Raw genomic sequence first — 23,331 nt, forward strand, 5'->3', positions numbered from 1 at the left:
CCATCTGTCCCTGCTCCCTTTGTAGGCCAGAGAAGTGACCCCGCAGTCCTGCCTTCCAGACCTGCCAGCCCAAGTCTCCCCAGTTGCTCCATGACCCCCGCTGGGCCCTGGGCCCAAGCACATGTGCCTGCCTGCGAGGGGCGGTGGCTGGTACCTTCTGGGCCACCTGGTTGACCCAGGGGGAGGTGCAGTTGCTGAGGTCAGGGCCCCGGGGGTTCCAGAGCCCCAAGGCTGGTAGACACTGGAAGGAGGCAATTCCTGCAGGGACAGACAGACAGGAACAGACAAGGGAGCCAAAGGGAAGAAGAGAAGGATGGGACGGAGAGGGGGAAAGGAGATGACAGAGAGCGGGGGACCAGTGGGCCAAGAGGGAGGTAAGGGAAACACGGAGAAACAGACATGAAGCGGGCCGGACAGTCGAAAGAGGCGCCACTCCCTTCGCCTGAGCTCTCCCTCCTGCCCCCTTCTGTCTTTGCCTCCAGAATCAGACCCTTCCAGCAAGGCTCATTTGAACGCCCCCTCTCCACGAAGCACCTGCCAACCCTCCCCTCAGATCTCCAGGACACGCGGCCCTGCCCTTTTCGCACTTCAGCTGGCCACCCATGTGAAACCGGCTGTGCCTAGGGCAGTCACAGGTCAGCCTGAGGCCGGCAGCCAGGTCACCTCCTACAGGCTCCCTGCAGGTTCTGCAGGCGGGGCCAGGGGCACTGAGTGGCTCCTGTGCCCTGAGAGTTCTGCTGGTCACTGGGGATGACCCCTGCCCTCAGAAAGCCTCTGCTTCGCAGCAGAGACCACCACCCAAACATGCATCTGTGCTAAGCTGCTGGGGGCATGGCCCCCATCACTCCCCTAGCCGCAGCCTCTGTACTCACCTCGAGTCCCCTTGGGGCAGGGTCTCTCCACCAGCATGCCCTGCTGGGTGGCTGGCCACTGGACCCGCCGCACCTCTCGGGGCTCGCAGAAGAGCTCAGGGGACACGTGTAGATTCGGGGCGGGGGGCCGCCGGGTGCTGGGGGCTGGGGCTGTGGCTGGAGGCAGATCAGGTCCCAGCTGGTTGATGGCACCCACTGGGTGCGTGGTGAGGGGTGCCCGGCGGAGCGGGGTGGTGGCTGCGGGCGAGGCTGTGCTGGTGAGGGGCGTGGGCCTGGCTGTGGTTGTCGTGCTGAGGGGTGGGGAAGTGGCTGGGCCTGGAGAGGGGATATGAGACAGGGTCATCCCCGTGCTCAGGGCCATGCCACAGCGTGCCTGGGCAGGGGGTCCCAGGCCATCCTAGCATCTTCCTCACCTACTGAAGTGGAAACACATGCTGGGCCCCACTGGGTCTGGGAGTTGATCTCCCCTGGCCTCTCTGTGCCCACCAAAGTCCCTTATGCCCATGGGACCATATAAAGTAGCAAAGGGTGGTAAAAATCTACTATGTGTTCCGTAAGGTCTGAGAGAACAGTCAGGAGAGGCAGGGACGGAGGTGTCTGGGGGACAGGAACCCTCCCAGGTTGAGCCCCAGAGGACAGGTCCAGGTCCGCCCCACCACCAGGCAGGGGCTGAATACTACCACCTCCCACCCTCCTTCTAGCTGACTTTGGCTTATGTAACCTGGCTATGCTCCTTCCTTCTGGGGGCCTCAGCTCCCCCTTTTGCAAACAAGATGGGGTTAGATCAGGCTTCCTGGAGCCCTGGGGCGGCACAGAGCTAGCAGGGCAGCTAAGGGGGGTAAAAGAAGACTGCAGAGTTGCCCTCAGCCCGGTCAACATCAGCAGCTCAGCTCTTTTGTGGATATTGGACTTCCACCCTGGATTTTGGTGGATCCAAGGGTTCCTGGAGTAAAGGTGCCCAAGCCCCTGGGAGAGGCAGTGCAGTTCAGTGGTTGGGAGGCTGGCTTGAAATCCTCAAATAACTTAATCCCCTACCCACACAGTGCCTCAGTGTCCTCATCTGTAAAACAGGGCAGTAAGGATCCCTGTCATAGACCGTGAGGAGGAGATGAGTTAATGACTGTGAAGTGCTTAGAACAGCGTCTGTCACATGCTGTGAATTTTTTACCTCCCGATCCCAAGAGCTCACAGGATGGGGCTCCCCACCCTGGGACCCAGGGGTGGGTGGGGGTGGAAGGGACAAAGGCAAGCGGGCTCCATGCCTGGAAGTGAGTCGTCCTCACCAGCACTGGGGTCGGGCGGCCCGAACTCCAGGCTGTAGCGCACCACGAAATAGTTGTTCCAGACGTACAGCTGGTTGTCGCGAGGGTTGTAGTCAACGGAGGAGATAAACTGGTAGGGGTTGGGAAAGGCGAGGCTGACAGGCTCCTCGCGGTTGGCATTGGTGTTGAAGGCATAGTCCACGCGGTTGCCAGCCGCCTCGCTGTCATCATCCACGTACACGGAACGTAGTACGTACAGGACCCCGCACACCATGAAGGCGTTGGATGCCGATCGCTTGTCGTAACCCGTCTCCCACGTGCCCTCGAAGCGCAGTGTGTAGGGGTTCAGCTGGCTCACCACCAGCCGCCCGTTGTTGCCCTCGGTGGCGTAGATGACCCACAGCCCATTCTCGTCCACCGCCAGGTCAATGTCGGTCTTGCCGCCCCAGCGGTAGGGCGAGGTGTCGTGGTAGTTGGCGGTATTGATGACCGTCTCCCCGCTCTTGATGCGCGTCCGCAGGTCATACTTGACGATGTTGCGCGTGCGCTCCTTGTTGTAGAAGACGGCACCGTCATAGACCACAAAGCCTGTGCCATCCACGCGGTTGGGCAGGCGGTAGGTGGTGGTGTGGCGGGCGGCCACGTAGTCCTCCCATGAGGCGTATTCGGTCAGTGTGTCCGTGCGGTAGGGGATCCAGGGCATCACGTAGATGCGGTCACCTGCCTGCAGCGGGTCCTTGCACCAAGCGCCAGACTGATGCTCCGACTCGTGTGTCGAGGTGGGCTCCAGCACCTTCTGCAGGGTCCCTGGGCACACGAAGACTGGGCAGAGCGGGCGGGAGGGGAGGAGACAAGAGAGGAGGGGCAGAGGCAAGAGGGAGGAAAAAGAGAGAAGGTGGGAGAGAGGCAAGTTGGTCACGCTGCCGGCGGGGAGTCAGGTTGTCCCCTCCTGCTGCTGCAGTCACGGTTGCTTGGTAGGGCTGGTGATGGGAAGGGGGTTTCCGGGCTGGGACCCGACCCCCCTCCCCACGCCCTGCCCAGCTGCCCCTCTCCCTGGAAATGTGAGCCCTGAAGGCCATTAAGAGCGGGGTTAGTGGGGGGAAGTGGTGCCCCTCTTCCCTTCCCTGGCTGCTAGAGACCCCACAGGCTGGGGAGGAGTTGGCAAGAGCCCTCCCAGAGGTGGTCCTGTGTGATTTAAGTGGGGGCAGAATCTCCCCACTAGAGTCACTCCTGACTTTGACGGTCCAGGGACTCAGCACCTGGCCCCTTCTCCCTCTTCTCTGCCACTTAGGGAAGAGCTAGGGTCCAGGGCACCATCCTTCACCAACCACACCCGGACAGACTTTTTTTTTTTAACTCCACTTTCTTCCTCCTGCAAAATTGCAACGTAGAGTGATGTTCCCATACCCACTGTGGGTGTCAGGAGTGTCCCCTATTCTAGGCTGGGGGAAGGATAGGGGTTTTCAACTCTCCCCCCAGGTTCCTGATGCAGCTTGCACCCCACCCCCACCCGGTACCCACGAAGTCAGTAGCCGAGGAAGGGATTCCCAGAGGCAGCTCCCAGGCTAGGACAGGGAACGGAGAGTCTGGCCCCTCCTGGAGGGCGCCCAGCCCTGCCCCCAGCCGGCAGGGTCTCTCATGGGGTCTGGCTCAGCAGCAGACAGTGGCACTGTGCACAGGGGTGGGGGTAGGGGTGGGGACATGGAAAGGGAGAGTACTCCCGGGAGAGTTGGGGAGGGAGCGGAGAGCTGTGCAGAGGGAAGAGAGACAAGGGGGTATGGGGGCTTGGCGAGGTCCTGGCTCCGTGGGAGGCCGCGCTGCAGACCACCTGGGAAGAAAGGGTTAGTGCTGGCGGAGGAGAGAGGGGTGAGCAGAGAATTCACTCCAAGGCCCAGGCCCGACTGAGGGTCCCTCAGGGGGGCAGTCCCAGGTCCAGCTCGGAGGGGGCAGGGGAGGGAACCAGGCGCTAGGATAAAGACCCAGCCCGCCCCAGCCAGGCCCCCCACCTCCCCTGGCCCGGACCCAGATTTACCTGCGACCATCCCCGGCTCGGGAGGAGGGACCAAGGCAGCGCTGATGTCAGAAAGGTGGGGGGCCCCGCCCCACCCCCCCAATCCCTGAAAAGGAGGAAAACCTCAACTGCATCTCGTTGGCCGCTGCTGGCCGGCCCACCCTTGCCCAGTCACGTCCCAGCGCCACCTACTCCTAGCCTCCCCTTGACTGATCCAGGGGTCAGTGTGGTCAGATCCCCCACCTCCTCCCAGAGTGCCGACATCCATGCGCCCCTCCATCCAGAATGGCCGGGCCTCCCTCACCTCCCAGCTGGCAGAACCCACACATAGGCCGGGGCGAGGGCACGGGGCGAGGGCGGAGGGTTTGCAGTGAATTCTCTGCTCCTGCTTGGCCTGTCACCAAAGCAGCTGGCCCCAAGGGGACTGGGGGGGCTGGGACCTGGCACCGGCTTGGGGGGGCAGCCCCAGTGGCAAGAGGGGCTCGGGCAAGAGCTAGTCCTCATTCCCCACGTTCAGCAGGCTTGGGAGGGAGGGGGACAGGCAGCATTCCCTTCACAGCATGGGGACAATGTGGCTCAGGACCCCCTAGCATAAAGCAGCCAGGAGGATGTAGTTTTTGTAGAGGGAGAGAAGCCTGGGACATAGAGCCAGGCAGGAGCCAGAACGACCCTGGCTTGGGCCCTGGGGAATGGCCATCTCCCTGTCCCTGATGCCCCAAGGGTTCGGCCTGCACACTCCGTCCAGCACACCGGCCTCTGCCCAAGCCGGTCCCCACCCCCGCCAGGTGTGTGGCATCTGAGGGGACATGTTTGTGTGAGGGGGATGGGGGGAGGCCTCAGAGCCTAACCTGCTCAGAGGGTATCAGGGGAGGAAAAATGTGGTTAGAGGTCAACCCAGGGGAAGGGGGAGAAGATGAGGAAGGGTCTGTCTGGGGCCTTGGACAGCAAGGACCCTTCACCAGCACCAAGCTCCCAATCCCTCCTCTTCCCTCCCTTGCCCCATCACCCCACCCGCCCTGCCCTGGCCCTCGAAGAGAAAAGCTCCAGTGGTGCCGCATCCAAACCAGTGGGCCTGCAAGAAGAGTGGCTGGTGCTGGGAGGGAGAGAGACTCCAGGAGAGAGAGAGGAGAGTGGAGGGGTGCGGTGAGGGGGCGGACCTCGGGCCAATAGCCCAGGCCTCTCTTGAGATGGGGGAGAGGGGAAGACGGGGAGGGGAGCAGCTCAGAGGGGCCCTGCCCCACCTCCTTTGGAAGGGATGCTCCACAGACCACTGTAATTTCAAGGCACAAGGGACCCCTAAAGGCCATGTCCTCCAGCCCCGCCCGCTGCTGCCGGCCTCAAATGGGTAATTTCCCAAAACTTTCGGGGGAGGAAATGGTCATCCCTAACGTCTCACCCTAGAAGCCCCTCAGCAGCAGCACCTCCGCCCCACCAGTAATGGACAGCCCCATCCACTAGGGAGTTCTCTGCCAGAAATTACAGAGTCTGTGGAAGTCCCCAGACTGTGCCCCCCCGCCCGCCGCCCCTCTCCCTGGTCCTCTAACCACAACAGCCCAGAAGAAACCCTGACTGCAGCTTTGCAATTTGCAAGTGTGAAAGAAACAGAGACACGGAGCCCCCACCCTTCGCTCCCCAACCATGAGGCCCCCCCCGGCCCGCTCACCCTCATTTTTTCATTTTTGGGCAGCTGCCCCCCCCCTCCCAGGCTTGGGGACAGCTGACACCCCCTCCCCAGGGCTGGGACCCAGCTGGTCAGAGATGGGATCGGGTTGGGGGTGGGGAGGACTGGTGCTCCGTGCTCCAAAACAGCTCTGGGCCTTGGAAACGTCAAACCAGAAGGAACTTAAGCCACCAGGAGCCCGAGACATAGGAGGAATCTGCTCCCCAAAAGGAAAACAATGGTGTTCCCTCCAGCCCGCCTCCCCTGAACCAGAAACATGTTATAAAAGGTGCAGGGGAAGGAGGAAGAGAGAGGGGAGAGACAGAGAGAAAGAGACAGAGAGAGAGACAGAGAGAGAGAGAGAGACAGCTCACCCGGTGCCCCAGTGGGGGAGCCGGGGAAGGGAGTCCCTCCCTCCCCACCCGCCCTGGATGCTTATACACTTCTCCTGAAGGAGGCAAAAGAAGTATGAGAGAAGGCCAGGTCCCCTGAAAGGGCCAGGGACCAGGAAGGAGGGACAGAGAGAGACAGAAACAGCGAGAGAGAGAAATTCTGCCCAAGCTCAGAGAAGAGCTTCCGTGGGTATCTGGAGGGTGGAGATGCCCGTGGCCGCACCAGGGCTGGCCCCGCTGGGAGGACAACCCGGGGTTGGGGATACCGACTGGACCGAGTGTGGGTGGGGGAGAGAAGAAGGGGCCGGGAGGGAGGGCAGGTCACATAAGTATGGTACAGGTAGAACAAAGTGTGAGTTAGGGGTTAGCATTGGTAACAGTGCGTTTACCTTTCTGCTCCACTTCTACTTTAAGCATCGGAAGAGAGAGAGAAAACAAATTGAAAAAAAAAATGTGCAAGAAAAAAAGAGAAAAAAAAAGAGATTAAATTGCTTTCGTTTCTTTTCTGGCAACACGCCCCCTTTTCCTTTCCTTCCTTGCTCCTGCTTCCCCAACCCCTTCCGTAGCATCAGCTCGGGCCCCACCCCAGGTCCCTTCCTCTGGGGTGGTCAGATGGGGTGAGAGGGTGCCAAGGAGACAGTCAGAGGGATGAGGGGGACACACACAGGAGGGAAAAGACACAGAAAGACACAGCGGTGGTAGGGGGGTACAGGCAGGCAGGCGGACAGAGCCCTCAGGTGGGAGGGGACACCCTTGGTGCAAAGGGGGCAGGGAGTGAGGAGCCCCAGCTGGGAGGTGGGCTCCAGAGGGGGCACCAGGGAGTGGTGGGGTGGAGGAGCCACTCGGCTCCCTTCCCACCCTGCCTGCTGCCCTCCTGCTAGAACCAGGGGCCCCAGGGGAAGGGGTTCAGTGTCTCCCAGGGCCTGGGCCCACCCTCAGCCGAGAAACAGGCTGAACTCCTTCCCCTTTGTGCTGGCCTCACCCAGGTCCAGCTGACTTCCCCCAAGCCCTCACAACCCAGAAGAGGCAAACAGAGAGAAGGAGGCAGAGCCAGACATAGAATGACAGAGAGGCAGACAGGCAGTTGCACTCGGACCCCAGAGAGCCAGGGTCGGGGAGACGGAGGCAGAGAGGTGGCGGGGGTGGGGGACACAGACTGGGTGGGACAGCAGGTGGGGGCACAGACACGCTCCCAGGCTCCCCAGGGGCAAGCCTGAGGTTCGGCTTCTCTGCTTAACCCACCCAGGGCCCAGGGACCCAGGAGATAGGAGCTCCGCCCTGCCCGCTGCCCTGCGGACGGGTGGCACCTAGGGGAGGAAGGGGCACGGTTAGACTGTGCTCAGCTGCAAAGCAAATCCAGCATTAGTCGGGCTTGTCCAGTGTGTGGGAGGGTTCCCACACATCACATGCCCCCTGCCACCCACCCCTGACCCACCCTCACCAGCACTGGGGTCACCCCAGCCTCTGAAGCCCTGGGCCAGGTGGCTGCCCGGGCCGCTCCCCTCTGCGTCCCTGGCCCCTCAGGAACTTCTGACCAGAGGGACTGGCTCTCCTGGCCCCTCTCTGAAGCTTCCAGCACGCAGCTCCGCAGGGGCAGCCTCTGGCTCCCTTCCCAGCGCCTCACCCAGGGCCTGGCACTCAGGAGATGCTCAGCGAACATTTGGGAGACAAGTGAGTGCCTGGCCTCCCTGTCCTCTAGCTATCTCCTGTCCCCCCCTTTAACTCCAGCCTCCTTCCTCTGCAGGCTCCTTCTTCCCCAACATCCACCCTGTATGTATGCACACAGGTGTGTGCATGCGTGTTTGTGTATGCACGTGTCTCCTGTCTCCCCAAGGGCTCAGGCTCTCTCTTTTTCATCAGACAGGCGGCCGCCCATCATCTGAACTGTCCTGCCCTCTGTCCCTGGAGCCCGCCTGTTCTGTCGGTTGTGGCCCCTGGACCACACTCAGGGCCTCAGCTCCAGGAAGTCTCTCAGCTCCTCTCCTCCCCTAGCTTCTTTCCTGCCACTTGATCTGAGCCTCTCGTCTACTTGCTTTGGCTTCCACTTGGACCAGGGAGTTTTTCCTGCCCTTTATCTCACTGGCCTCGGGAGAAGTTGGGTTCATTCTCCGTTCTTATTTTAATTTTGATTACCACAGCAATAATCGTAATTGACAAGAGGCATTACAAGGAGTTGCAACAAAAGCAACAACTACCAAGTGTCCAGCACTCACGAGGGGACAGCAACTATGCTAGGCACCTCACGGGCCATCTTTCAAGAACCCTGCCTACAGATGGGAAAACTGAGGCACAGTGAAGTGAGGCCACATGGCTGGCGGAAGCAGGCACCATTTCCTTTGCATCTATAGCTCGTGTGCACACAAGCTTGACACACTGTCACTACTCCTTGCAGCTTCCAAGGAAAGGCTTTTGACCCCTCTTCACCCCATCACAGATGAATAAACAGGCTCAGCTGGCTGAAATGGCATCGGTAATATTACTGAGTACGTCCTGAACCAGGCATGGGTCTGGGCGCTGGGGCGGTAGGTGAAGACGAAGCCTCTGCCCTTGGGAAGTTTACACTTGGCACTCAAAACCCTGCCTCCGGGAGCGGCTGGCCGGCCTGGGCCAAGCGCTTCTCACAGGCCATCTCGTGGACTCCCTCCTCCCTCCGTAGTGGCCCAGAGAAATGAAGTCATTTGCTCAGGTTTCAGAGCCAGAAAACTCAAAGAGTCCAGTCGAGCCTTGAACCTACACCCATCTGACTGCCCCCCTGTGCTGAGCTCGCTGCCTCCCGCCCCCTTTCCCGGCTGCCCCAGCCGCGGGAGTCGGCCGTGTCCCCAGTGCTGTGGGGAGGCTTCAAGGAGCAGATGGGCGTCCCCCTCAGTGGTGGCTGAAGGCCTCAGGTGCTGAAAGGAAAGGACGAGGAGTAAAAGAAGAAAATTACGGAAGCACAGAAGGGATCCTGTTTCCCCACCATCGAATCACCTGCGAGGAGAAATCAAAGGTTGGTGGGGAAGGTTGGGGTGGGAGGGGAGAGGAGGGAGAGTTACAGGGCCTCTTGGTCCCCAACCCCGGCCCACCACACTCAGACACCCTGATGGCCCTGCCTTCTCCCCACCCTGCCCAGAGGCCCTACCACCAGGTTGGCCACATGGAACCCATTGTGGGAGGAGAGGGGAACGGATAACGGGAAGGAGGGAGGGAGGAGAGAGGGCAGGAAAAAGGTGATGTCAAGGGTGGGGTGCTGAGGAGGAGAGACCCTGTCTTTGTCTGATCCCCTTGGCCAGGTAAAAGATGGCCAGGCTCCTGGCTCCCCAGATCACTTTCTTCAGGCGGCCTGGAGGCCATCTTCAGTCCAACATGGCGGCATTTCCTTTGCAGACAGGAAGTGCCACATGGTAATGGGGAAACCAATGGGGAGCTATGAATCTGTTGAAAATGCCCCCCAGCCCTTCACCCTGGATCTGCCACCAGGCCTCGGAGGGTGGTATGCCGCTCTATGGGTGTAGAGTCCAGCTTCCATGATTGGGAAGGAGTGTGTGGGGAGTGAGGGTGCTGAGAGAAAGAAGAGGTGTTGAGAGGGGCAGTGGGGTTAAGTGAGAGGGAAGAGAAAGTAGATGAGAAGGGTCAGAAAAGGAAGGGATGTGAGAAGAGGAGGGAGGCAGATGGGCGAGAAAAGCATCAAGGCCAAGGGAGAAGAGAGAGATGTAAGTGTGCCAGGCAGAGCACAGGACCATAGCCTGGCAGTGTGGAAATGAGTACAGGATGCATGAAGAAGCAGGGTGAGTGGGCTGGGGTAAAGAGAGCTGGAGAAGGTGCCCCCACAGGAGGGGACAGAGTCTGTGAGGTGGGGGAGCAGGCACTGAGTAAGGACAGTAGTGTCTGGGAGAAGAGAATGTGTGTTGGAGAGAGCAGGCCCGGCTGTCCCCTCTGTGCCCAGGCCCCATGCACGTGTGTGCATGTGTCAAGGTGTCTCCTCCTCACTCACTCATGGGGGAAGGGCCCGCGTCCGCACAAGGAACAAGATGACTCACTGTAGGGGACACAGTCGTACTGCACCTCCAGGTACTTGTAGGTCCCAGGACAGGGGTCAGGAAAGGCATCCGAGCCGGCGACCACCACGCACTGGGTGCGGTTGTTACACCTTCAGAGGAGAGACAGGGTATTGGGAAAGAAACACATAGACTGGATTGGGGGCAGGAGGGGTTCATGCTCCAGGGTGTCATAGACACCCCCAAATTGGGAAGGGGCAGTGGAGCTGGAAACCAAGTGATATAGTTTGGATCTGTGTCTGCACCCCAATCTCATGTTGAATTGTGATCTCCAGTGTTGGAGGTGGGGCCTGGTGGGAGGTGACTGGATCATGGGGACAGTTTCTAATGAATGGTTTTAGCACCATCCCCTCCGTGCTGTTGAGATCTGGTTGTTTAAAAGTGTGTAGCACCACCCCTGTTCTCTTTTCCTCCTACTCTGGCCATGTAAGACGTTCCTGCTTCCCCTTCACCTTCTGCTATGATTGTAAGTTTTCTGAGACCTCCCCAGAAGCAGAAGCTACTATGCTTCCTGTACAGCCTGCAGAACTATGAGCCAATTAAACCTCTTTTCTTTATAAACTACCCAATCTCAGGTATTTATTTATACCAGTATAAGAACAAACTAATATACCAAGCCCAGAGGCCTTGTGTGGGCACTTTTTTGCTTCCTGCCTGCTCTCTCTTTCCCATCAGCGTTCTTCTACTTTCAGCCCCAGCACAGCATCATCCTCAGAGCTGAGAAGGAGGAGTCACCCCCTAAACAGTGCTTTCCTGGCCACCCCTCATCACTTTCATTCTGAATGTAGCTGACACTATTATATCCTTGGCATTTTTCTTTAAATGGACTTTAAAGCACCCGCATTGGTCACTGGAGAGTAATACATGTGAAGTCATGCACGTGAGGTGGTGCCTCTGCGAACTTACGATCAATGAAATGTTCAGTGTCCAGCTGTGTCCACTTCACACCATCTCGTGGACACGTCCCACCCTGTGGGCAGTGCTGCTGTGCAGACTTATAGCCAGTGCAGCCAGGAGAAAGCATCCCCAGGGAAAAGCCATTCTCGGTTCCCAAGAGGGAACTCCTCCAAGTCAATGTCAACTTCCCAGGGGGCTGGCTAGCATGTAAGGGGGAACCTATTTAACAACAACAAAAAGATGTGTCTCATCTGCTATCTGTCTCTCTGTCCCCACTGTCAGGGTCCCTGTCCCTTGCAGCAGGCTGGGGCTAGGCCAGGCAGGATGCGGGCATGCAGGACATAGTTTGACAGGCTTCCCGACAGGTATGGGGCAGGGTGCAGTGGCTCACGCCTGTAATCCCAGAACTTTGGGAGGCTGTGGTGGACAGATCACTTCTTGAGGCCAGGAGTTTGAGAGCAGCCTTGCTAACATGGTAAAACCCCATCTCTACTAAATATACAACAATTAGCCAGGCGTGGTGGGGCACACTGGTAATCCCAGCTACTCGGGAGGCTGAGGCACAAGAATCACTTGAACCCAGGACGCAGAGGTTGCAGTGAGCCAAGATCGCACCACTGCACTCCAGAAGTAGACAATTCATACGTTTCGAGTTGTGTGCTGTTGTGAGTAGCCTGATGAGATCTCATGCTGTATGGAGCATATCCATGCTCTATCTGCTCCGTCTGTTAGTCACACTAGTGGTCATCTCAGTTATCCATCAACTGTCACGGTTTCATAGTGCTTATGTTCAAGTAGCCCTTAGTTTATGTAACAGTATTTTACTACTAAAAATTATTATTGTTGTTAGTATCTTACTGTGCCTAGTTTATTTTACTTTATTTTATTATTATTATTTTTTGAGACAGGGTCCCATTCTGTCACCGAGGCTGGAGTACAGTGGTACAATCCTGGCTCACTGCAGCCTCGGCCTCCTAGGCTCAAGTGATCCTCCAGCCTTTGCCTCCCAAGTAGCTGGGACTACAGGTATGTGCCACCATGCCCTGCTAATTTTTGTATTTTTAGTAGAGATGGGGTTTTGCCATGTTGCCTCGGCTGGTCTCAAACTCCGGGGTTCAAACAACCTACCTGCCTCAACCTCCCAAAGTGCTGGGATTACAATTGTATGCCATCACACCCAGCCTATTTTATTTTATTATTATTTTTTAGACAGGGTCTTACTCTGTTGCCCAGGATGGGAAGCAGTGATGTGATCATGGCTCACTGCAGCCTCAACTTCCCAGGTTATTCTCCTGCCTCAGTCTCCTGAGTAGCTGGGACTATAGGCATGCACCACCACACCTGGCTAATTTTTCTGTATTTTTAGTAGAGATGGGGTTTCGCCATGTTGCCCAGGCTGGTCTCGAACTCCTGGGCTCAAGTGATCCGCCCGCCTCAGCCTCCCAAGTGCTGGGATTACAGGCATGAGCCACCGCATCTAGCTGCGCCTAATTTGTAAATTAAACTGTATTATAATTAGGGATGTATGGGAGAAAACATGGTATATACAAGGTTCAGTAAGTAGCTCTCTGCGGTTTTAGGCATCTACTGGGGTTCTTGGAGCGTTTCCCCAGTGGATAAGTGGGGACTACTGTACCCAGAAGAATTTAAAACAAGCAAATCATTGTACATGCACATTCACAGCTGGATTATTCACAATCACCAAAAAGTGGAGGCAGCCCAAATGTCCACCAACAAATGAATAGCTAGGCTGGGCGCGGTGGCTCATGGCTGTAATCCCAGCACTTTGGGAGACCAAGGCTGGCAGATCAATTGAGGTCAGAAGTTTGAGGCCAGCCTGGCCAACATGGTGAAACCTCGTCTTTACTAAAAACACAAAAAATAGCTGGGCGTGGTGGTGCATGCTTGTAGTCCCAGCTACACGGGACATGGAAGCAGGAGGACTATTTGAACCAGAAAACAGCAGAAAGCGGAGGCTGCAGTGAGCCCAGATCATGCCACTGCACTCCAGCCTGGGGGACAGAGCGAGACCCCGTCTCAAAAAAAAAAAAAAAAAAAGCCTCCAGGCTTGGCTGTGGAGCAGCAGGGGTTGGGGACTCAGTGGAGAGGAAGCAGGACTACTCCAGAGGCCTCGTCACACTCCCTCAGCCCCAGTAACTGTTATGCACAGCATTCCCCATGGACTTGGGAACTGGGCCAGATACTGTACTAGGTGCTGAAGAGATAATGGAGAAGAATGCAGTCCCCCAAAGCTGGTGTTGAATGAAGTCAGCAGGGAGAATTTGGAGAGGTGGGAGGAAGGGGGCTCCCAGGGAGGGGGCACACAGCCTAAGCAAAGGCTGGAGCCTGGACTGAGAATGCCCATGTAGGGGTGTCAGGAGACAAGAAGCAGGGAAGAGAGGCAAGACTGTTGGAGGGGAATGGCAGTTTGAGAGAGACAGAGGAGGAGGAGGAGGAGATGATGAGGCGCCTCCAGCCCAGCCCAGCCCGGCCCAGCTGTCTCAGCCACCTGAACACTCCCATCTGCTGCCCAAACTTCTGCTCTCCTGGGACTCTCAGTGACCCGCTCCTCCCCGAGTAACACACATTTTTTTTTTTTTTTGGTTTGAGACATAGTCTCACTCTGTCACCTAGGCTGGAGTATAGTGGTATTATCTTGGTTCACTGCAACCTCCACCTCCCAGGTTCCAGCGATTCTCCTGCCTCAGCCTCCCAAGTAGCTGGGACTACAAGCTCGCACCACCATACCAGGCTAATTTTTGTATTTTTAGTAGAAGATGGGATTTCACCATGTTGGCCACGGCTGGTCTCGAACGTCCTGACTCAGGTGATCCACCCAGCATGGCTCCAAAGTTGCTGGGATTATAGGAGTGAACCACCACGCTCGGTCTGTTTTTTTTTTTTTTTTTTCTTTAAACACGCCAGACAGCGCGCTCTCGCAGCTCACCAGCGCCTGGAGTGCACGCTGCGGCATCACACGCTCAATTAAGAGCGCTCAAAGCTCCTGGGGGCCAAGTGATCCTCCTGCATCGTCATCTGAGTAGCTGGGACTACACGGCAGCACACTACCATGACTGGCGCATTATTTTTAGGCTTTTAGCTAAGAGACAGAGTCTTGCTACGCTTGCCAGCGCTGGTCTCGAACTCTTGACTAAAAGAGATCCCCTGCTTGGCTCCAAAGTGCTGGGATTCACAGGCATCGCACGCGCTCGCAGCCTGGTGTAATTTGAAGAAAGGCTGATGGCTCTATGTGGAGCTGACTGTGGGTGTGACGAAGAAAGGCTTGTGCAGATTTGGCTCAGCTGGGGCAACACGGCAATCTCATGCTCACACACGCAGCAGTCACGAAACACACGTCAGAGAAATAGCAAATACACTCTCAGTTCAACACACACAACCCTCATCCACATAGCACACACTCTGCACAACAGACAGCACTTAAACACACAAATACACGGCCACACATACCACCCCAGCCACACGGGCGCTCACGCCATGACGCACCCCGCAACCACTTCACACATATGAAAACACAGCCTCAGTCAGCACACACTCTAACACAAATGCTCAAAGAGATACGCTCACATACATGCTCAGCACCCACACAGGGGCTGCTCACCGATACACTTAAACACAGCCAACACATCAGCAGAAGCATATAACCACATATTTACGCCAGGCAAACACCCCATTCACACACACAAAATCACCCACCCAGATAACACAGCTCCAATACACACACTCATAAAGACAGACACCAGGCTCAGACACACTCAAGACATATGTTTAGTCAGCATAGCTCTGGGCACAGCACCAGCACTGTTCACACAACAGAGCACACAGACACAGTCACAATCCACACATTTAGTCACACACTCAAAACACACACATACACTAAAATAGCACACACAGGCTGAGCGCAGTAAGCTCATGCTGTAACTCCGCAGCACTTGAGGGGCCAAGGCAGGCAGGCAAATCACGCTGAGGTCAGGGAGTTCAAGACAACCTGGCAACATGGTGAAACCTGTCTCTACAAAAATACAAAAATACAGGCTGGGCATGATGGTGTGTGCTGTATCCGCACAGCTGACTGGCAGCTGAGCTGGGAAGAATTGCTTGAAAACCTGGAGGTGGAGGTTTGCAGTGAGCTGAGATCACACCACTGCACTGCAGCCTAGGTGACAGAGCAAGATTCTGTCTCAAAAATAAAATAGGCCAGTGCAGTGGCTCACGTATGCAATCCCAGCACTTTGGGAGGCCAAGGTGGGCAGACCACGAGGTCAAAAGATCGAGATTGGCTGGGCGCGGTGGCTCACGCCTGTAATCCCAGCACTTTGGGAGGCTGAGGTGGGTGGATCACGAGGTCAGGAGATCGAGACCATCCTGGCTAACACGGTGAAACCCCGTCTCTACTAAAAAATACAAAAAAATCAGCCAGGTGTGGTGGCGGGCGCCTGCAATCCTGGCTACCCGGGAGGCTGAGGCAGGAGAATGGCGTGAACCCGGGAGGCGGAGCTTGCAGTGAGCCGAGGTTGCGCCACTGCACTCTAGCCTGGGCAACAGAGCGAGACTCCATCTCACAAAAAAAAAAAAAGAGAGAGAGAGAGATCGAGACCATCCCGGCCAATATGGTGAAACCCTGGCTCTATTAAAAATACAAAAAAATTAGCTGGGTGTGGTGGCAGGCGCCTGTAGTCCCAGCTACTCGGGAGGCTGAGGCAGGAGAATCACTTGAACCCAGGATGCAGAGGCGGCAGTGAGCCGAGATTGCGCCACTGCACTCCAACCTGGGTGACAGAGCGAGACTCTGTCTCAAAAATTAAGTAAATAAATAAAATAAAACAAAACAAATACACAATCACACTCATAGATGCATGCAATCACACAGACACACTCCAAGTTCCAGTCTTGCATGCTCAAGCACTCACCCCACACAAGTCTCGAACTCTTGACCTAAAGAGATCCCCCTGCCTTGGCCTCCCAAAGTGCTGGGATTATAGGCATGAGCCGCCTCCAGCCTGGGTGTAATTTGAAGGAAAGGCTGATTGGCTCTATGTGGACTGACTGTGGGTGTGAGAGAGGCTTGTGCAGATTTGCCTCAGCCTGGGGCAAATCTCTCACACAGGCCTGTGCTTCCATCATCTGTGCTCAGGTGTCTCGTCCTTGGAGTAGCCTGATGAGCTCTCAAATCTGGGATGGGTGGGTGCGGTGGCTCATGCCTGTCATCCCAGCACTTTGAGAGGCCGAGGCAGGAGGATTGCTTGAGGCCAGGAGTTTAAGACCAGCCTGGGCAACACAGCAAGACCCTGCCTCTACAAAAAAAATAAAATAAAATTAGCCAGGCATGGTGGCCATGTGCCTGTAGTCCCAGCTACTCAGGAGGCTGAGGCGGGGGGATTGCTTGAGCCTGAGAGGTCAGAGGTGCAGCGAGCTATGATTGTGCCACTGTGCGCCAGCCTGGGCAACAGAGTGAGACCCTATCTCCAAAAAAAAAAAAAAAGTCTGGGATAAAGGGAAAAGTCCTCCCATGACACCTCCACTCTGTCCTGCTGTTCTTTATATTTTTTTAAAAGCTCCAAACTACCCTGGTTAAGGCTGGGCCTGGTGGCTTATCTCATGCCTGTAATGACAGCACTTTGGGAGGTCGAGGTGGACAGATCACCTGAGGTCAGGAGTTTGAGACCTGCCTGGCCAATTACAAAACCCTGTCTCTACTAAAAATACAAAAAAATTAGCCAGGCACGGTGGCATGCGCCTATAATCCCCAGCTACTTGGGAGGCTGAGACAGAAGAATCGCCTGAACCCAGGAGGTGGAGGTTGCAGTGAGCCGAGATGCCACTGCACTCCAGCCTGGGTGACAGAGTGAAACTCCGTCTCAAAAACAAACAAAGTGCCCTGGCTGATCTTGGGATGGAAGCTTTTGGAAGCAAGTGGCTGGTGTGGGGAGGGACTTGCCAGTGTACGTATGGGTATAGGCCTCTGTGGGGGGCACGGGCTGGTTGTGGGGAGATGGACTGGGTCTTATTCTCATCTGCATAGGGCCCAGCACCCATTAAGTGCTCAGTAAACATGTATTGAATGCATTAAAAAAAGACATAAGGTGAACGGGTGCACCGGCAGGTGTCCAGTGCTTTTAGGCGGGCGCTTCATCCAGGAGAGAGCCCGCTCACCTCTGTGACATGATCTTGAAGGCATCCGGCAGGTAGCACTGCACGTTCTCCATCTGGAAAGGGTCGGCGTCGCAAATCTTGTCGTCCGTGCGCCCGTAGTTGGCGTTCTCCACCATGATGACGTCGCTGCCAGGGCACCGCAGCTCGATGGGGTAGCCTTCACACGCCAGCTCCCGGCGCATCAGCCCGAACGGGAGCCCGGCCCGGCTCAGGCCTGCGGAGAGGGTTGGGGACGGTGTCACTCCCGGGCTTTGGCCAGGAAGGAAAGACCCTGCCCACTGCCGAGAAAACACCACCTCTAGCTTGGCTGTGTCCCGGAGGCCGGCGGAGGCAGCCTCAGTTGATTCAGCTGTAGAATGGGCCTCTTGGTGTGCCCATTTGTGTAGTGAGGACATTAACCTGCTGCAAAGAGAGCCTGGACTCTCACCTCCTAGGAGGTGACGTCTAAGCCTTTGGAATGCTCTGCTTGAGTATCTGTTTTCCTAGGGTGCTTGGGCTACACCAGATATGCTGTTATGGATTGAACTGTGTCCCCCCCGAAAATTCATATGCTGAAGTCCTAACCCCCAGGACCTGAAAATGTGAGATTGTTTGGAGATAAAGTCTTCATAGAGGTACATTCAAATGAGGCTGTTAGGGTAGGCCCCGATCCAATATGACTGTGGTCCTTATAAACACGGAAAATTTTGGCCAGGCGCAGAGGCACACACCTGTAACCCCAGCATTGTGGGAGACCGAGGTGGGCAAATTGACCAGTAGTTCGAGACCAGCCTGGGCAATATAGTAAAACCCTGTCTCTACAAAAATACACAAATTAGCCAGACGTGGTGGCACACACCTATAGTCCCAGCTACTGGGGAGGCTGAGGTGGGAGGATCACCTCAGCCCAGGAGGTTGAGGCTCCAGTGAGCCATGATTGTGCCATTGCACTCTAGCCTGGGCAACAGAGCAAGACCCTATCTATCTCAATAAAAAAAGAGGGGGTGGGAGGCTGTTTTTAAGGCAGGATCTTCCTCTGTCACCCAGGTTGGAGTGCAGTGGTGCGATCACGGCTTACTGCAGTCTCAAATTCCTGGGCTCAGGTGATCCTCCCTCAACCTCCCAAGTAGCTGGGACTACAGATTCACGCCACCATGCCCAGCTAATTTTTAAAATTGTTTCTTAGACATGGGTCCCTTTTCTATGTTGCCCAGGCTAGTCTGGTCTCAAGCACTCCTCCTGCCTTGGCCTCCTAGAGTGCTAGGATTATGGGACTGAGCCCTCGCACCTGGCTAAAAGGGGAAATCTGGGCACAGACGTGTAAAGGGGTAAGACAGTGTGAAGACACAGGAGCAGGCGGCCATCTAGCTACAAGTCAAGGAGAGGCCAGGCACCATGGCTGACACCTGTAATCCTAGCACTTTGGGAGGCTGAGGCGGGCAGATCACCTGAGGTCAGGAGTTCAAGACCACCCTGGCCAACATGGTGAAACCCCGTCTCTACTAAAAAACTACAAAAATTAGCCGGGTGTGATGGCGGGCGCCTGTAATCCCAGCTACTCAGGAGGCTGAGGCAGAAGAATTGCTTGAACCCAGGAGGTGGAAGTTGCAGTGATGGCATGCAAAGATCATGCCATTGTACTCCAGTCTGCGCGACAAACAAACAAAGACACATGGTCTCTGGTACTTTGTTAGGACGGCCCTAGTTAATGAATACGCTAATAGGACTTAGGGCAGGAGCTCTGGGTCACGTGGTCTCAGCTGACCTCTAGATGTGCTAGAGATTCAGCTTAGCCCTGCAGGTGGTCAATCAGGGCTACAGAACTGAACTCCAATACAGACCCTGGACAACAAGGCTTGGGGGAGCCTCTCTGGTTGGCAGTACACCATGTGTGTTGTCGTCACACATTGTTGCCGGGAGAGTTAATGCTGTCCAGGACTCTACTGGAGGGGGTAATTGGAAACTCCATGAATGGAACTTTCTTGGACTCTACCCTATGCACCTCTTCCCTTGTCTGATTTTTATTTGTTTTGAGACAGAGTCTCGCTCTGTCACACAGGCTGGAGTGCAATGGTGCAATCTCAGCTCACTGCAACCTCTGCCTCCCAGGTTCAAGTGATTCTCCTGCCTCAGCCTCCCGAGTAGCTGGGATTACTGGCGCCTGCCACCACACTCCACTCATTTTTGTATTTTTAGTAGAGACGGGGTTTCGCCATGTTGGCCAGGCTGGTCTCAAACTCCTGACCTCAGGTGATCTGCCCGCCTGAGCCTCCCAAAGTGCTGGGATTACAAGCGTGAGCCACCACGCCGGGCCTATTTGTTTTTTCAGACAGGGTCTCACTCTGTCACCCAGGTTGGAGCACAGTGGCGCGATCATAGCTCACTGCAGCCTCAAACTCCTGGGCTCAAGGGATCCTCCTGCCTCGGCCTCCCGAGTAGCTGGGACTATAGGCACATACCACCATGCCTGGCTAATTTTTTATATTTTTCGTAGAGATGGGGTAGTTGCCATGTTGCCCAGGCTGGTCTCGAACTCTTGAGCTCAAGCAATCCTCCCGCCCTGGCTTCCCACAGCATTGGGATTACAGGAGTGAGCCAGTGCACCTGGCCCTGATTTTCATCTGTATCCTTTTGATGTAATAAACTGAGAACATAACACCTTCTAATCAGTTCCAAGTCACTTCTAGTGAATGATCATACCTGAGTGCTCTCTGGGGGACCCCCAAATGTATTGTTGGTGTCAGAAGTGAAGCTTGTCTTGGGGACTTCCCTAATTTCACCCCACCCCATGCGAGGAGCAGAGAAAGCACAGGAATGAACTCATGTTTCTAGAAGAAACCACAGAGACTGGTTTTGCGGCTGACAGGGCAGATGTGAGGGCTGGTTCAGAATGGAGATTCGGGCCCTATGCTGGGCCTGCTGGATCAAAATCGCAGGGGTGAGGCCAGGAACCTGCAGGGCTATGTGCCAACCAGGTGATGGTGATGCATGATCAAATTCGAACAGTGGCCGGGCGCAGTGGCTCATGCCTGTAATCGCAGCATTTTGGGAGGCCGAGGTAGGTGGATCACCTGAGGTCAGGAGTTCAAGATCAGCCTGGCCAACATGGTGAAACTCCATCTCTACTAAAAATACAAAAAATTAGCTGGGCGTGGTGGCGGGCACCTGTAATCCCAGCTGCTCAGGAGGCTGAGGCAGGAGAATCGCTTGAACCCGGGAGGCAGAGGTTGCAGCGAGCCAAGATCATGCCACTGTACTCCAGTTTGGGTGACAAGAGCAAAACTCCGTCTCAAAATAAAAATATAAAAAAAGTTTGAATACCCACTGTTGTTCTCTCCCCAACCTCAGTTTCCCAATCTGTAAAATGAGCACCTACAGCCCTGGGTCATCCTGCAGGGATTCTGTGCCTTAGAAAATGCTCTTGAAGGAAGCAAGGAGCATGGCACCCTGCACATGGAGGGTGCCTGATCAGTATCATCTGGGAAACCTCCCGGGGTTTCACTGTGACAAGGAAGGGATGTGTCCTGAGCAGGCTGAGCTCCCGGGGGGGACTGCACTGCCCCATGTCGGCCATTATTTTGTACCACACGGGGACGGAGAACCAGAATGTAGGAGCCAGACAGCCGGCTGGGATTGGAATTCCAGCCTGGCCACTCCCTGGCTGCAGCCTCATCCAAGTCACTGACCGCCTCTGTGTCTCTGTCCCTCCCCTGAGGGGCAGAGAGGACAATTCCCATCTCACAGGGCTGTTGTGATGGCTCCAGGGTGTTAATGTGCGCAGAGCGCAGTAAGATGATATGAATGCTAATTATTGTTATTATGAGTATTATTAAGGCGGTTTGTGTGCACAACAGAGGGTGCCTGGCAGGGTCCATGCTGGCCGGGGCAGCATCTTCTGTGACGCTGGTCCCAGCCAGGCCCTGCGGGGTGCTGGAGGGGAGCAGGGATTCAGCCAGGGGCCCAGACGCCCCAGTGTGGGGACCGTCTCTTGTAGGTGAAGGAAGTGGTCCCTGCTGTATGAGGTATCGGGAGGGCACTCGTGTGGGACAGTCACGGAGTCGAGCCTTTCCAGAGATCTGGGTGGGTACCCCAGGGGTATGGCAGGGAGGCCCCTGGGGTTTTTTGGGGTGAGTTGAGTCCCAGCAGGGGGAACATTTCACATGTGTTCCTCCAGCACCATCTGCCTCCTCATCTAATTTTAGCCTTCCCGGGCTTGGGGGGGAGGGCCGGGGGTGGAAGCCTGGCTCAGATGGGTCTGGGGGTGGAGGCGGCCCCTCCCGGCCCAGCTGGGGCTATAGGGCAGGACCCGGATGGGCAGCGAATGTAGCAGCAGGGGAGTGAGGCTGCTGGCCAGCGGGGCAGGGCCAAGGCCCAGGGGCCCAGCCGAAGCGTGTCCCTTCAACCTTGGGAGCTTTCCAGAGGGCAGGGCCGGAGGGAGCAGAGTCACCCGCCCATGCCCTTCACACAGGGATGTCAGGGCAGGCAGGGGGCACATCCCAGGGTGAGGGGCGAGGCCCACTGGTCTCTTCTCTTCGCCTCTCACCTTATCCCGCCCTTGCTCCTGGCCTGGGCCCGCCACGGGGCCAGTAATTGAGTAATCGGTGAGGGTGGGCGGGCAGGCTTGGGGCACTAATTGTGGCGTGTGCAGGATCCCAGGGCCGGCATAGGGCTGAGCGGGTAATTAGTTGTTTTTAAATAAACGTCAGCGGGCATGCTTTAATTAAGCCTTCTTCCCAGTGAGAGCCTTGAAGATGTAATCACAGAGACAGAGAGAGAGAGAGAGAGAGGGAGAGAGGAGCATCGGCTCACCAAGAAGGCCTGTCCTCGTCCCAGGGGCCACAGCGGGATGGCCCCTACCAACCTGGCCCAGCTGACTTGTTGGAGGTGAGGGGATGGTCCAGGGGCCTCTTGGTGGCACTGGGGTGTGTGTTACCACTGAGTCTTCCACTGGCCTGATGCAGCTGAGGTCTGGGCAGGGCGGGGGGCTGTGATTATTTACTGAGTGATCAGGAGGGCTTTCAACATTTTATCTGCCTTCCCAGCAGGGTTTGGGAGCCGAGGCCCCTCCCCGGCGCCAGCAGCACCTACCTTGGGTGGCCGAGGTGACCAGGACGGCGGTGACACACAGATTCCAGAGCACTGCGGCCAGGCGGGCCATGGTGGCAGCCGGGTACGTGTCCGAGACTCTCAGTGGCCTGTGCGGGGGGCTTCGCCCCGCATCACCTGGCGGGCACCACGGCCTGGACCACCAGCCTGGGGGAGGACAGGGAGAGTGAGGTGGGGATAGGCCTCCGGGCTGCTCCCCTCTCCTCCTGCTGGTGGCTGAGTGGCTCTGAGAGGCTGAGGTCCAGCACGTCCCTCGAGCCAGCCCTATCTGTAGGGCCCCCTCCAGGGCCTGCAGCTCACACCACAGCCCCCACCCCTACACGCAGCAGGCAGACCCACCCATCTGGGCACCTCTGGGCAAACAGACTGCCAACTCTTCCTCGCCAGAACCTCCTGGGACAGCTCCTCCGGAAGCCTCTTCCCCATGCCCCTGTCCTGACCCTGCCCACTCACCTCCCCGACCCGCATCTTCACTGTGAGAAAGGAGGAGATGAGCGTCCTCCTGAGTGAGGGACCCAGGCGTGCAGCCCAACTTGCAGCCTCCCTGTCTTGGGCAGGAATCCCAGCCCCCGCCCCCAGCCCCCTGCTTCCTGTCTCTCAAGCTCTGGTGGCTAATTAGAATCTAGCTGGCGCCACAGATCGGGAACCAGGGACGCCCAAGTCCCCTCTTTCCTCTCTGGGAGACCTTCAGGGTAAGCTGGAGACAGGCAGGCGGGGTGGGAGGGGGGCACTGCCTCCCCCTGTGGGGGTGGCGCAGGGGGGATGTGGGGGGGTGAGAATTGTGTGCCGTCCCCTGCCATCCTCCCCCCTGCTCTGTCACCAGGCATAGCGGCTCAGTTCTTTTTCTTTTTTTATTTTAGAAACCGGGTCTCACTCTGTTGCCCAGGCTGGAGTGCAATGATACAATCATAGCTCACTGCGGCCTCGACCTCCCAGACTCAAGCGAT

General features: G+C 56.6%; 1 protein-coding gene across 1 annotated transcript in view; it reads right to left on the reverse strand.

Annotated features, from left to right (window-relative positions):
- ADGRL1 (adhesion G protein-coupled receptor L1) overlaps positions 1-23,119 on the reverse strand; it is a 35,818-nt gene extending 12,699 nt beyond the window's left edge. The window contains 7 exon segments of the mRNA XM_017851245.1: positions 155-258; positions 873-1,187; positions 2,156-2,956; positions 6,587-6,601; positions 10,214-10,323; positions 17,300-17,513; positions 22,367-23,119. Of these exon segments, the coding sequence (XP_017706734.1) occupies positions 155-258; positions 873-1,187; positions 2,156-2,956; positions 6,587-6,601; positions 10,214-10,323; positions 17,300-17,513; positions 22,367-22,436 (1,629 nt within the window). The 5' untranslated portion in view covers positions 22,437-23,119.
- Between the last annotated feature and the right edge of the window lie 212 nt (positions 23,120-23,331).

Source organism: Rhinopithecus bieti, unplaced genomic scaffold (genome assembly GCF_001698545.2).
Source record: "Rhinopithecus bieti isolate Rb0 unplaced genomic scaffold, ASM169854v2 scaffold_33432, whole genome shotgun sequence".
NCBI classification, from domain to species: domain Eukaryota; kingdom Metazoa; phylum Chordata; class Mammalia; order Primates; family Cercopithecidae; genus Rhinopithecus; species Rhinopithecus bieti.